A 16531-nucleotide genomic window follows, 5' to 3' on the forward strand; every position below is an offset into this window, starting at 1 on the left:
ATTACAACCTTTTCAGGAAGCACTGTAGTATTTCCAAGCAAAAGTCTTACAGGTTTGGAACTATATCTTACAGTTTTTGGTGAACAATATTTGATGCTTTTGATAAAAGTAGACATCAAATGCATAAATGTAAAAATCCAAAATTGATATATTTATAAAAGATAGATGGGTCCATAATTGTGATTTTAAGCTCACCTAGTTAGCTCATTTAGAATATTAACATTTTCCTTGTCAGCACATCACACCCCATTACATAGCGTATAAAACCATGATGTTATATGGGCCTTGAAAACGGCTAAAACAATCAAAGTCAGGGTTATTACCATGTAGCGCTAGCTTTTTCTCTCAGAATAATTCAGCAAAGGATGAACATGATGTTCCCAGTGCAGTGAATTCCCAGCAGGGGAAGAGTGCCATCTTTGGGTAATGATAGAGTGAATCTGCCTACCATACTCACAATACTGGTCTCAATGCAGGGATTTAAACAAAACTAAACAAACAGTATACTGCTTTAAAATCGATACTTCTTCTATTTATTACAAAAAAAGACTATTAAAAAAGCTTTTTCTTATTCCAGATTTAGACACAAACTATCTAAACCATTAAAAGGCAGATTTCCCTTGAAGTTTAGAAAACATTTTTGTTTATTTGAGAATTTCAGTCAGCCTGACATAGCAACAGTGGCTCAGCCAATAATGTGAGCTAGAGGGGTGGAGCTATCAGTTTGTTTGACCAATGACAGATATAAGAGTGGTAGGAAAATCTTTTTGAAAACTCATTATTTTTTGGTTCATCCGGAACTCCTACAGAAAAAAAAACTTTTATAAAAAATACTTTTATATTTCACCTTATTCTTCACCTACACTCTCAGAAAATGTGGTACACATGGTACAAATAATGTTCTTTAAGGAACAAAAAAAAGTTGTAAAAGTTGTACCTTATACGATACAGAAAAGAACTCTTATGATACTGTTCTGTACCTTTTATGGTACAATTGAAATGGAGGCACACAATTGTTCTCATAAAAAAGATACTGTACATAAGTGTTGGACAACTCCTTTATTACAGTATCTATGAAAATAAATATTACTGAAAAGGTAAAATTATTTTATGAATAATTTCCATATTAAAACATGAATCATCATTTAAAAGCAAATGTTTGAAGAAACTCATAAACATTAATTATTAAGTTCTATAAAACAAAACAACTTGTAACACAAAATTATAGGTATTGTAAACTAACCATTTAAGGCATTTTCAATAAACATTTGGTAAGCATTTTTTGATGTATACATTTTCATTATTGATATCCACTATCAATTTGCTTTCCACTACGCTTGTCAGCTGGCAAAAGTCCCGCATATACAAGTGTTCATGCAGACATTTTAGTATTGCAATCTAATCAAACATTGTGCATATCTTGTTACAACACTTTTGCATAATTCTATTTCCATTTTAAAATTAAGTGAATTAAATGAACTTTTATGTGATTACAAAGGTATTGTGTGAAAATTGGAGAAAAAAAGTTTTATATTGTGCATGGGAGAATGTATTTCTGTAACTTTTTGTGAAAAGTGTTGTGAAATGTTTAGCAAAAAATAGATCTTTTGATTTCTGTTAAAGAATTTTTTATTCTTTATTGTAAATGGAAAATGTGTATTTACACAAAAAGAAACTTCTTTAAAAACATTGTTTAATAAATGTATTAATTGACACATTTTGCATATACAGTAGCAACATGCTTTTAAATAGTTCTTGAAGGAACACATTTGACACTGTTAAAGTACAAAGTGTCTTGGCACTGTGGTGGTACCTTCATGGATCAGATTTGTATCTTTGATGACATTACAATATTGCATCTGTAGGTTTTAAAAACCAAAGGTACATTTTGGTTTCCCATGGTACAAAATTGTGCTTTAAAAGGTACAAACTGCAATGGTACAAATTTGCTTCTTTGTCTTAAGGTACAATTCTGTTCCATAAAAAGGTTCTGCCCCAGTGACAAGGGTTTGTACCTTCTTTGGTACAACATTGTACCATTTTTTTCTGAGAGTGTACGAGCGGGTGCATTAATGGAATCTTTTTGCCTCAAGACTTTTTTAACACGTTCCATAGTTACACATTACTGTAATCTAATTACATTTTTGGGGAATGCAGTAATGTAACACATTACATTTTAAACTTGTGTAATTTGTTATGTTATTGTAAGTTGGTATGTTATGTTTGCAGCAACAGTGTTATATTTTCAGACGTTCTCTGCAACAATTGATTACCATACTAATGGGGTATATGCAAATGGAATTTTAATTTCAGCCAGCCAGCCTCAACGCTTCCGGTGAACTTTCCATTATAAAATAGCCACGTTAAAGGTCTGATTTCTTTAAAAATCAGTGATCTTCATTGTCTGATAGATATACAATATAAAGTGGGTCTCAGACCGGTCAAGAAGCACTGCATTAAATTCCATATTCCCCCGCCATGTCTTTAAAATATGACATTTTATTTTACCCCAGTATTTTCAATGGAGTTTCTGTGCTTGTCTGCTGATCCTGACAGCGCTAGCATTTACACAGTCTTTTATCTCGTTTTACGCTTGAAGAACTAAATGAATGCTTAAGTCTATTTAACTGAATGTATTGTAATTACATTACAACATTGATGCTGTAAAGAGAAGCTTATGAAATTGAAAATATTCACATTAACCTTTCACCGGAAGTTTATCACTGGCTGAAAAACACTAGCTGTGCATATACCCCATTACCGTATCTCTCCAGGGGCACTACTTTAATAATCTAAGAGCATGATCTAAAGTGCATGGTGCACTAAGGGTTGCACCATTGCACCATTCACTAGTTGCATGGCAGACTTTGTAAGGAGAAATACTGAATGCTTCGCTTGCAAGAAAAATGATCTGTTCATGTAAGAAGAATAGTAAAACCTACACCACTGACTTTAGACAAGCTTTAGTTTCAGCTGCCTCAAAATACCAACGCATCAACAATGCACCTTAACTCACCTACTTTTCAGACCAACATGCCTATGGGTGCACAAATGGACGCAGATGCACTTGCTATTTAAACAAGATGGCACAGGAGCTGAAAATGATTCCTGCACTGGGCTAAAACTAGCAAAAAACACTTGCATCACTTCTGTCTTCTGAGTGTATGACCGGGCCCCAAGAGTGTTCATGATAGAATTTGCATTTTATGAATCACCAACATTTTTAGCTGAAAAAAACTTTAATTTTTATACTGATGATGGAAAGAAAACTCTACATTTAACATGGCCAGAAAATGAGCACATTATTTTTAGGAGAACTACCACTTTCTCTCTGATTAGGATGCAGCCCATCAGAGTAATGCTTTAAATGTGATAAACATCCTGTGGTCGCATTATAATCATACACAAATCCCTCAGATTCATCAAAACCTCATCTGAACAGCCAAAAGCGTTAAACCCATCTGCTGGCCTATCAAACATATAAAAGCCAAAAACACAGCAGGGTGAACGTTTGATCACCAAGTTGGCCGAAATGAATGCTTTCTCCCTCCAAACCCTCTGCTTCAAAACACAGACCGTGCATAAAAGAGAAGAGGAGCTACCTAACTAGAATATAGATGATAGCTTCTGCCGGGCCTGTGTCAAAAGTCTCTTGGTGTTGAGCACCGCATTAAAGTATATCAGATGATTGCGTCCGTGCCAATTACTTGCGATGACAGTAACCCTTAAAACAGATTGGGCTCATTATACTGAAGAGGATTCCCCTTGAGTTAGAGCTCTCACAACAGCTGGGTTTAAGGTCAAGGAGATCCGTGTCGGACTGGAGAGGGACCAAAATGCTCCAATTAGCAATTTGGAGTGCTACAGATGTCTTTATTGGGATGGAGAACATCTCAGTGGCAATTTTCTGAACGAACATGCTATTTTTCGTCAAGCATTTGGAAACTTGAGTGGACGTGAGGACTCAAAATGTCAACCGCGGAGCAGAAGAGGTCTACGAGCTCAACTGATCAACATGATGTTCTGGTTTAAAAAAAAAAAAACATCTGCCAAATTACAGGGTATTAGACAGACTTTTTAGGTCATTTTGAAAGATTTCAACACTTTACCAAAAAACGACTTGGAGAGATATAAGAAGAAAATAAGAAAATAATTCTAATGTCATGCTCTTAATTTATGATAAACTAATAAATGACCAATATTGTTATTATCATTAGTAGTAGTAGTAGTAGAAGCATATTTAAAATCCAAAAAAAAAAAAAAAATCTATATTACAAGATTATATGCATGATTGTATTCATATTTACCAATAATAATAAAAAATTTGAAAGACTAAATAAGTAAAAACACTAAAACTAAACTACTTTTTGGCAACAAAACATTATAATGTCCACTACTATTAACATTGTTAATATATTAACGCAGTGTTTCCCAACCCTGTTTCTGGAGGCACACCAACAGTTCGTGTTTTGGATGTCTCCCATTATCATCTGACCCATTAACTTCATGTTTTGGAGTCTCTTCTAATGTTCTGAGGAGTTGTTTCAGGTGTGTTTGATTAGGGAGAGGATGAAAATGTGTACTGTTGGCGTGCCTTCAGGAACAGGGTTGGGAAACTCTGCATTAGAACAGACTCCAAAACCTGAAGTTAATGGGTCAGATGAGGGAGACATCCAAAACATGAACTGTTGGTGTGCCTTCAGGAACAGGGTTGGGAAACACATTAATTCTGAGGTTTGCTACTATATTTGTTATGTTACAAGTGTTTTTAACGTTTAGACTTATGACTTTAAGTGATTGCAAGATTACAGTCAGCACCATCTGATACCTGTAACTATTCAATTCAATTCAATTCAATTCACCTTTATTTGTATAGCGCTTTTACAATGTAGATTGTGTCAAAGCAGCTTCACATAAAAGATCAAAGTAAATAGGAACAGTGTAGTTCAGTTTTTAGTGTTTAAGTTCAGTTCAGTGGGGTTTATTAATCACTACTGAGAGTCCAAACACTGAAGAGCAAATCCAACGATGCGCAGCTCTACAGATCCCAAACCATGCAAGCCAGTGGCGACAGTGGCGAGGGAAAAAAAACTTCACCAGTTGACGAAAGTGAAGAGAAAAAAAATTAAAAGTGAAGTTATTAAGTAAAAAAAACTAAGTTATTAATAATAATGAATTGATTGTTCATTAATCATTAACATCCCTAAAAATATAATCTCAAAAATATATCAAATATATAAAAAGGTGAGTGTAAGATGTGTTTGAAGAGGTTATTTGAAACGATTTCATGGCTCACTGGAATACTTGATTCTGATTGGTCAATCATGATATTCCAAGGTATGTCATTCCCAGATAACAACTGCTGAAACTGATAACACAGGTTCATTGAGGTACTTTAAATCATCATGACCATCAGGGAATACATTCACAACCATATTTATGTGTTTGCCTGTCACACTGCTTTTCTTGACTGTTTGTCATCATCTTTAGACTGAATAGTACATTTATAAGAAGTTAGTTATAGGTCCATTCAGCCATTTTTGTTTCTTTCATCTTTGCTGTAAGTTTCATTAAATTATTACAACTCAAGTCAATATTTTGTGTCTAATTGTTTAGTTTTGGGGCAAGAAGCTGTGTAATAAGCAGTAAAATGTACATAGTTGGTTGTTTTCGCAGAATAAATACCTTCAGGTTTGTAGAACTGCTGATGAACATATCAGGCTTTATTCTGTGAGAAGAACTGCATAGATGTACATCATCCCTTACACATACTCCATTTCTGTAATCCTGCTATTTGACACTATAGTAGAGCAGAAACTACATTCTTCACATTTACTGTATCTGGTACGCTATGCATCCAAACTGTGCCATATAACATCTTTACTAAATATCATACCATACGCAATGCATTAAAATATAAAAAATTATTGGTCTAACCAGCACTGACAAGCAACAGACACTTTTTCCAGTCACTTGCTTTGTACAGTTTCAACAGCACTGCAGTGGGTATTCATGACAGTGAAATCTCACATAGCAGGTCATACCAGTTTAGGATGGCTTAAAATGTAGCTACTCACAGAACTGACACAATGTCGCCTCGTTGCACGTGGTAGTTCCTCACGCTCCAGCGGTTGAGCAGCACAACATCAGGTGAAGACTCTCCATCTGGGTTTAAGGATGGCTGGGAAAAGAACCACGATATGTATCTTTATATTAATATTAATATTTTTTTAAAAAGCACTGTAGCATCTCACAAGAAAAATCTAGGAGCACAAACAAATAAATCAGGAGGCACAAAGTGCAGTTAAAATGGAGAGAAATGGGAATAATTGCATCGCTGCTCTCCAGGTCTGGCGGGAGCACTTTTAGCTTAGCTTAGCATAGATAACATAATCTGATTAGACCATTAGCATCTCACTCAAAATGACCATGGACTAGTAATTTAGCAAGTTCACTCTGCACACTTTCAGTGATAATCACTTGAGCAGCAATGTCGAAAATTGTCTGGAACAGCGTAGTTGATCAATGTGAGCAAAATAATCAGTGAACACGAAACTTAAACAATTGTTTTTCTAATTGTTAACTTCTTTGATTTGGCATTCGCTCCATTTTTATTTGTGCTAAACACTGTAAATTTCTTCTATCTTTTATTATTGATAATTTGTATTGTTTTCAATAACTTTTTTAAATACTAGTAGAGAGAGTGAAGAAACTGTCACTTTCACTTTGAAATAAGCTTATTAAAAGGTGCCCTATAAAGAAAATATGGGTATACCAAGGCATAGTAGAATAATAAAAGATCACTATATGGAAATGGGTATACTGTGAGCCTCAGACACAACTGCTTCCTCCTTTTCATGTATATTACACAAGTGTAAAACCTTAGTGGACAATGGGCCAATCAGAGGACAAAACAAACTGTGATGACATTCATGGGCCATGCGTGCTATCTGCATTTGCATATATGCTTACTTTAGGTCACTCATCCGGGCCCAGCACACAGCCACGTCATTAAAAGAACATGACTCGTATGCAGTTCTGAAATCATTAAAAAAAAGCTCCGAGACCATTAATATGCACGCCTTAGGATGTGTTTGATAATCAACAACATTTTCTAGTGACACAACAGTGATAATTTTTCTCACTTAGTTATTTTAAGCGAATATTCACTTACTGTCTATGTTGGACTTTTATTTTGAAAACATAAGCCCCAAATTGTGCGTTACTGGGTAAAATTTGATGAGATTGTTTCAACAAACGTGTAGACTGCTAAATCGTGTCAAATCACCCAGCTCAACTGTCATCTACTCATGCAGAGGTTGATATTAATTCCTGGCTGTGTTATCTTTGACTGTAGCTTTAAAATACAACGCGATACATCTCTGTCACTCTTTTTGTCAAGTTTAATTATAATTTAGCCTTTATCCACAACAGATCTGGTGAGCAAAATAGGTCAACATTACTCTGATTGTTAAGCGGACATCATGCTCTCTTTCTCTCTCTCTCTCTCTCTCTCTCTCTGTAAGAGTGGTATGTCAGAGCGGAGCTCATTAATATTTTCGACACAAACCATATATAGTCAATCATGGACCTCCTGATTCTATGAGTATTTTATGGAGTAATAATTTAGCTTATAAAACCATTTCTGAAGACTTTTTGAACTTATCGAAGCCATAAACCTACTATCTAGATATCAGAGAACAATTTAACTTATTAAACCAATGCAGTATATGGCACATTTAATTAACGAGAAGCTAAAATGTAAGGCCAAATGACATTTCGGCATTAAGTGCATGCGTTAGATCTGGCGTAACCTTCACACAGCTGAATAGCCTTCACTGTACCCTGATGCGAACACTGTTGCTTAACTGACAAATACATTTTTCATAAAGATATGATGTTTTAAAAATTGTCAGTTTTTTTTCTCCACATGAACTAAAATATGGACACTCAATGCAAAATTAACTGAATCAGATACACTTACCGGCCACTTTATTAGGTACACCCGTCCAACTGCTCGTTAACGTAAATTTCTAATCAGCCAATCACATGGCAGCAACTCAATGCATTTAGGCATGTAGACATGGTCTAGAGGATCTGCTGCAGATCAAACTGAGCATCTGAATGGGGAAGAAAGTTGATTTAAGTGATTGTCAATGTGGCATGGTTGTTGGTGCCAGTTAGGCTGGTCTGAGTATTTCAGAAACTGCTGATCTACTGGGATTTTCACACACAACCATCTTTAGGGATTACAGAGAATGTCGGAAAAAATGAAAATATCCAGTGAGCGGCAGTTCTGTGGGCGCAAACGTCTTGTCAGAGAAGAATGGCCAGACTGGTTTGAACTGATAGAAAGGCAACAGTGACTCAAGTAACCATTTGTTACAACTGAGGTATGCAGAAGAGTATCTCTGAACGCACAACACGTCCAACCGAGGCGGATGGGCTACAGCAGCAGACGACCACACCGGGTGCCACTCCTGTCAGCTAAGAACAGGAAACTGAGGCCACAAATCGCACAGGCTCAACAAAATTGGAAAATAGAAGATCGGAAAAAAAAAACGTTGCCTGGTCTGATGAGTCTCAATTTCTGCTGTGACATTAAGATGGTAGGGCCAGAATTTGGCGTCAACAACATGGAAGCATAGATCCATCCTGCCTTGTCTCAACAGTTCAGGCACACTTTGGGCCCATTAGTACCAACTGAGCATTATGTCAACGCCACAGCCTACCTGAGTATTGTTGCTGACCATGTTCATCCCTTAATGCCACAGTGTACCCATCTTCTGATGGCTACTTCCAGCAGGATAACATGCCATGTCATAAAACATGAATCACCTCAGACTGATTTCTTGAACATGACAATGAGTTCACTGTACTCAAACGGCCTCCACAGTCACCATATCTCAATCCAATTGAGCACCTTTGGGATGTGGTGGAACGGGAGATTAACATCATGGACGTGCAGCTGCGTGATGCTTTCATGTTAATATAGACCAAAATTTCTAAGGGATATTTCCAGTACCTTGTTAAATCTATGTCACGAATGATTAAGGCAGTTCTGAAGGCAAAAATAGGTCCAACCCGGTACTAGTAAGGTGTACCTAATAAAGTGGCCGGTGAGTGTATGTCTATCAGAAACATTGAATAACATATACACACAGCGCTCAGAAAAAGACTATCTTGCATGTTTCTTTTGTACAATTAAATGTTCAAATCAACATTTTAAGTAGCTTAACGTCTGCATATACAACCTGATTTACAGTTTAACGCATTGACAATTCTGCCCTTTCAAAAATACAGTAGCATCACTAATATTTTGAAGCTCCAATATCACAGATTGTGCCAGAAAACAGGGCAATCCTACAATGTTTGTAGCTCTAGTTTAGCAAAGCTGTGACAGATTAGAAACTTTTAAGTTTGATCAACTCTTCTTCTTGTAGCTCTGTGATTTATCGCTTTAATCCTCCGCACAAACTTCCTAAACTACTGAGAGCCCAATGCTAAGAATAAACTCAGCGGAAGCAACATTGCTTTTAGCAAGTTCAAGAAAAGAATCGCTCTGTTCTCTCAGCCTTTTGACTGACGACATCCTGAAAATAAAAATAACATCTACATGTTAACTTGTTTTTTTTTTCCCCCACAGACTATTTGTTTTCTCTTAACTCTTTTGTGGAGGTGTATCAAACAGTTTTAGCATGACAAACTTTCTCAAGCATGCGAGCCGACACACAGGCCTCCAATGAATCATTAAGAGAGATCTCGATGAGCCATTTCACGCTTGCTGGGATAATTGACAGAAATATCTCTTATCTGTCCTTCTAAAATAAATACCCCGACGGAACGTTCGTGCCTGGAGAATTTATCTGTCACAGCTGGGCGCTCTATCTTTTTAATTCACGCACATCTTCTCATTGGGTATTGGTGTCAGCTTCCAGTATTGTTCGTAAGAGTGACTTATTTGGATTCAAAGGCCGTGGATGGACTGAGAAAAGCCATTAGCAGAAACATAACAGTATGAAGCGAGATAGAAAACTGGACTCTGGAAGAAAAAACAACAGCAGCGTTTTGGTTAGTTAGCGTTCATTAGGTAGATAATGAGCCATTACTTGTGTTTGGTGAGGTAATGAGCATTGCTGCATTCAGATGGTTTTCTCTCATTATTAAAAGTGTCTTTCATTGCCGTCTTAGTGCTATTAGTGTGATGTTTAGAATTTTTCATTTGATTAAGCACTAATGCAAAGTCCTAAAATTAGAGAAAGGCTATTAATGTTTCAGTAGAGGAGTTTGTTGAGGGAAAGATTATAATATGTGCAGTTATTTTGACAGTAATCTAAATTTGAAGCAACACTGTGAATATGATGATTTTAATGTGACCTTTATTGGGTGGAAAGTTTCCTAAACTGTCATTTTACTTTTTTTCTTGAAAGTAAACAAAATATGTATATTGAAACAAATTGTCCAAGGCTTGGTAAATTTGATTACATTTCCATAATTTTATTTAAAGTGTCCGTCTATCAATTCTCAATTTTTCTCTGCATCATCACTCATTGTGGACTCTTTTTTTGGGGATCACTGTAGTAGTTAACGCAAACAGAATACATTTTGCCAAGGAATATTTTTACTGAACATTTTACAAAAAGTAGTCCAGGATATCAAGGACAAAAAAAATGTCCCCAATAACAGTCCCTATTTCCCATTTGTGGTCTGTGTGAGCCTTATGCAGTGAAGGGGACACTTTACTGTCAGTAAGCGCCATCTTTTGAATGAGACTTTAAACCGAGGTCCTGACTCTCTGTGGTCAATAAACATCCCATGGCACTTCTCGAAACTGGTGTCCTGACCAAATTCCCTCCATCGGCCCTTACCCATCATGGCCTCCCAATCATCACTATCCACCACACTGGCCCTATCACTGTCTATTCACTCCACCAATAGCTGTTGTGTGGTGCGCGCACTGGCGTCGTTGTCCTGTGGCTGCAGTCGCATCATCCAAGTGAATGCTGCACACTGGTGGTGGTTTGGAGAGACCCCCACCCCTCATGATTGTGAAGCGCTTTGGCTATATAAATAAATGATAAATGTGCTAAATAAATACACATTACATTAGATTACATTAAAGGTCACTAAAGGGGACCTATTATGTATTATTATAGGGGTTTTAACACAGTTTTGTGGCAACAGTGTGTGAATATAGCCAACCTCTAATGGTAAAAGTTCTTCATTTTTATAATCACAGTTAATGAAAACAGTCTGCAGAAACACTTGCATTGACATTCTCCCTTTGTACATGTCATCAAAGATGGAAAGCCCCGCCCATTAGTGACGACCTCTCCCTGAGTGAGAAGCAGCCATTAGAGTTTTCACCTGCTGAAGATTATGTCAGCGACTAAGGCCCCGTTTACACTAATACGTTTTAGTTTTAGTTTTAAAGCGCATAAGTTTTGCTACGGTTACACCATCCATCCACACTACGCTGGAGTTTTCGAGCGCCGAAATTGGAGCATTTTGAAAATGCTGGCTGCAGACATTCGCATATCTGATTGGGGCTTTTTCCTCAATATTAAGTAGCCTACACACAGTTCAGTCTTGCAACCTTTCCTTGTAAGTTCAGACTTCGCAAGTTTGATATAAGAAAACAAACTCCAGAGGACACGTCGGGTAAAGGGAAAAGTGTACTTTATAACCTTATTCACATCATCCTGGCTACGTTGTTTCACTTTCTTAACAATAAAATGAAAACATGATTTAAGGAACTGCCTATTTTCATTTTGATATTAGCAACTTAACAGACAGCAGAAATGTTGAGGTGTCGTGTAGCTACATAATTATATGACCGTCATCTTCACTGTATGCATATTTATAACAAAACAGAGCCTATAACATTACTGCCTCCTTTCATTCTCATTGAAAATACGAAACATACCCTCTCTTTTGTGGAATATCAGTTTTAATAATCAATAATGGTTATTATAAAAGTACAACATACAATAAGTTATAAGAAATAAGGGCAAGCGATCAGTCAATATACAAAATGTACGTGGTTACATTAATTATTAACCTATCTTTGCACTTAGCCAAAACACGTTACCTGAGAACAAGTAAAAGATTCAAAAGACCAAGTTCGGGGAATATGTCGTTAGATATAGACAACAAGATGAATTAAATATCACATTTAACAAATATAGTGAGATTAGATCCAGTGGTAGATCCTTGATGAGCAGTCCAACATGCACAGCTCTCATTTGGGTAGATATGCTGCAGCGCATGCCAGAGTGTGTGTGTGGTCACATGATGGTGTAGACGGAGAGTTGTCCTAGTGTGGACGTGGATCATTTTCATTCTAAAACACTGTTTTAAAACTAAAACGAATTAGTGTAAACGGGGCCTAAGAGGATTGTAAATGTGGGGTTTTAGAATACACAAATGAACCCTGTGGTCTCCATAGGCTACCCTCTTCTGCCTTCTTCTCTCATTTGAATTTAAAGTGAGTCACCAAAATGGCCCAATTTGAATCAAAACCTAAAAGGGACAGTTTCAAAGAGATATAAAACATTATTTGTGTGGTAGCTTGAGTTGAAACTTCACATACACACTACAGTGACACTAGAAACTTATTTTACATATTGTAAAAAGTGGCACTTTCTGCTTCCTGCTTCGCTACTGTTCGGACGTCTTTGCCTACTGCTCCGCTCTCTGCTCACTTGCTTTTATATCTTAAACCCTAATTTTAACTTGAGCCTATCAGCACAGTGCTCAAACAACACAGCTTGAAGATCAGCATCGATTCTACAAACTTTCTGGAATATAGCTTTACTAACAAGAGGGGAATTATCGTCTAAACAATCCTCCCGCTACCAACTATCAGCTGCTCACATTCCTGAGACGGGAAAACACGGCTGTGAAAATGCCTCTGGATCGGATTAATTCAGATTCTCACTGCTGTACAAACTGCCACAAACTTCTACAAAAGATTGCAGTTCTTGAAACAAAGTTACTTGCGATCCAACCAGAACTGCAGCGTCATTGTGGACGCTCACAGCAAATAGCCGGTGAGTCCCATAAATCTATTCCTACCACTATTTCGAGCACTGAAAAACAGATTAAAACTGTGGAAAATGAGCATTGGCATAAACAAGGTGCGAGACCAAAGGGTACTCGTGGGGTCAGATCATACGCTGCCGCATTAGCGTCCTCTACCCCAAATACAGCTCGGACTCAAATACAGCTTGAGAACAGATATGAAGTATTGAGTAATATGGGTGAAGAATCCCCAAATGCAGTCAGACAGAGATCGCATGACTCAGCAGCTAACTCTGCATGGAACAGAGGCGCAAGGCCGACTAGACAGCGGCATTCTGCTCCGATCGCACCTGAGATAAGAACACTAGTTGTAGGAGATTCAATAATCAGGAATTTTAGGAGCAAATCTACAATGACATACTGCTTCCCTCATGCAACAGTTTCTGATGTAAACAAAGAACTTAAGGAAATTCTGATGAAGCACAAGACTGCAAAACGGATTATCATCCATGTGGGGAAGAATGATATTCGGAAGGAACAGTCAGAACTGCTCAAGAGAGATTTCTGTGAGCTCTTGGAAACAGTTGAAAGAGTGAAAATTCAGCCGTTCATCAGTGGACCAATCCCTGCAAGAGGGACAAATATGTTTTCACGGCTGCTTGGTCTAAATGTATGGCTGCAGAAAGCATGTAACAGGAAAGGACTGAATTTTATTGACAACTTCAATCTCTTCTGGAACCAAAGACAACTGTTGACATCAGACGGCCTTCACCCAAACAAACTTGGTGCAAAGGTGCTAAAGGACAATATCTTCTTCTCCCTCCATCATCCATCAGCTGTATGTGCCACTGACCTCAATCCAAATGGCACATACACACCTAGCAAATGTCCAGATGACCACAGGACCTCAAATCAGCTCCCGAGTGGACTTGGGGCTGACGCATCACCCAAGGACAGTGATAACGCCACGCAGCCAAAACACCCACTGTTGATAGAGACACTATCGCTGGCCCTCTGCTCAACACAGACAGACTGTGACGCATCAGAACAGCATCATGTCTCGTCACTAAAAACTGATCCTCAGGAAAACACCCAGGAAAACATATTTCAGCACCCAGAATCTCCAGAGCCACAGCCTCTGTCACCAGACACGTTCCCATTATCACCTTGCTCGCCTCTCTTGGGTTTCTCAAAAAAGATGGAGGAACTGGTGCATGCTGGAACTAAACTTTCACACTCCATCGCCGCAAGCCCCCAGTTACCAACCAAAAAGCGGCCTGCTCCACAACCACCTCTGAGCCCACCTGGAAGAGCCCTCCGACATTTGCCCCACCGCCAGGGCCCAAACAACAACGCACCATCCTCAGCTGGTGAACAAAACTGCTCTCCATGATGTGTCTCGGGTGCCTGCTTAGATAACAGTGTCTTTATCAGATGTTTACAGAACAAGCAGGAACCCAGTGTGCCTGTAGCTTTCTCTACGCATATAGGTGTTGTATTACGTGACAGAAAACCGAAGACTTTTTCAGGCCGTATAGCAAATCACTCAAATCTTGTGTCTATTAAATATAAATCTGAGACTACTGTAGCAGAAACAGCTAAAACTGTTAAGTTAGCACTTTTAAACATCCGATCACTCAACAATAAGTCACTTTTAGTCAATGATTTTATCAACTCAAATTGCCTTGATTTTATGCTTTTAAATGAAACTTGGCTAGATGACAACTGTAGTGCAGCAGTTCTGAATGAAACAGCTCCTTTAAACTTTGACTTTTTGAGTGTTTGCAGAGCCAATAGGAGAGGTGGAGGCATTGCTGCCCTGTTTAAAGATGTCTATGAGTGTAAACAAGTGTCATTTGGTGACTTTTTGTCTTTTGAATATCTGAGTATAGCACTAAAAGGTGCTCCACGTATCTTACTGATCATTATCTACAGACCTCCAAAATATTCTCCAGCTTTTATTGATGATTTTCCAGAGCTGTTATCAATAGTAACCTCTGAATTTGACTATTTTACCATTGCTGGGGATTTTAATATTCACATTGATAATCCAGAAATCAATGCTGTAAAAGAACTAATGACTGTTTTGAACACTTTTGATCTGACTCAGCATGTTCAAGGACCCACACACAATCGTGGACACACTCTTGATCTACTTATAACTAAGGGTTTACACATTTCATCAACTGTTGTTAAGGATGTTGCACTATCTGATCATTTCTGTATTTTCTTTGATATATTGATCACTCCAGCTATTAAAGACAGATCTGTCTCTGTCAGAAAGAGATGCATAAATGAGAACACTAATGAGCAGTTTATGAAGGCCATATCGCTAGCACCAAGTATATCTGCAGACTCTGTTGATTCTCTCCTTGATTTGTTTAACTCTAAAGTTAAGAATGTCATAGATGACATTGCTCCTGTTAAAGCCAAGAAGATAACTAGCAGCCAAAGGGGATCCTGGACTAGGTCCCCAAGAATTAAAATAATGAAAAGACAGTGCAGAAAAGCTGAGCGTATGTGGAGAAAGACGAAACTAGTAGTCCATTATAATATCTATAAAGACAGTCTTCGTGCTTTTAATATGGAACTAAAAACTGCTAGGCAGACTTTCTTTTCAAGCCTTATAAACAGCAACGTAAACAATGCTCGTAAACTCTTTGCAACGATAGAGAAACTCACAACCCCCCCCAGTCGGATTCCCAGTGAGCTACTCTCTGAAAGCAAATGTAATGAGTTTGCTCATTTCTTTACTGACAAGATCAATAATATCAGAAAGGCAATCAGCTCATCCAATCAGCCAAATTGTGTCGACGTCAGACTAGCTCAACCACAACTTAAGAAATCAGACATTATGTCCGATTTCATGGCAATTAATGGCAAAATCTTAGAAGAGATCGTGCAAATTATGAAAACATCAACCTGCAGTCTCGACACGCTCCCCACATCATTCTTTAAAACGGTGTTGACCTGCTTAGAAATGGATCTTCTAAAAGTGGTAAATGCTTCACTTCTCTCGGGGATTTTTCCTAACTCACTTAAAACTGCAGTTGTTAAACCCCTCTTGAAGAAGAGCAACCTGGATAACACCATATTGAGCAATTACAGGCCCATCTCAAATCTCCCTTTCATTGGCAAAATCATTGAAAAAGTTGTTTTTAACCAGGTTAACAAGTTCCTAAACTACAAGGGGTGTTTGGACAATTTTCAATCTGGTTTCAGACCACATCACAGTACAGAGAGCGCCCTTATAAAGATAATCAATGATATCCGCCTAAATACAGATTCAGGCAAACTAACAGTGCTGGTACTGCTCGATCTCAGTGCTGCATTTGACACTGTCGATCACAGCATACTTCTGGATAGGCTGGAAAACTGGGTTGGGCTGTCTGGGACGGTCCTCAAATGGTTCAGATCTTACCTTGAAGGAAGAGGTTACTATGTCAGTATAGGTGACCATAGATCAGGGTGGACACCCATGACATGTGGAGTCCCACAAGGCTCGATT

The 16531-nt window shown here is 37.9% G+C and overlaps 1 protein-coding gene across 2 annotated transcripts in view; it reads right to left on the bottom strand.

Annotated features, from left to right (window-relative positions):
- Nucleotides 1-16531, bottom strand: part of immp2l (inner mitochondrial membrane peptidase subunit 2) — a 211557-nt gene that overhangs the window by 172628 nt on the left and 22398 nt on the right. For both annotated transcript variants that reach the window (XM_056451658.1, XM_056451659.1), the window contains exon 3: nt 6078-6181. In XM_056451658.1, the coding sequence (XP_056307633.1) occupies nt 6078-6181 (104 nt within the window). The remainder of the gene's footprint in view (nt 1-6077; nt 6182-16531) is intronic.

Source organism: Danio aesculapii, chromosome 25, assembly GCF_903798145.1.
Source record: "Danio aesculapii chromosome 25, fDanAes4.1, whole genome shotgun sequence".
NCBI lineage: Eukaryota > Metazoa > Chordata > Actinopteri > Cypriniformes > Danionidae > Danio > Danio aesculapii.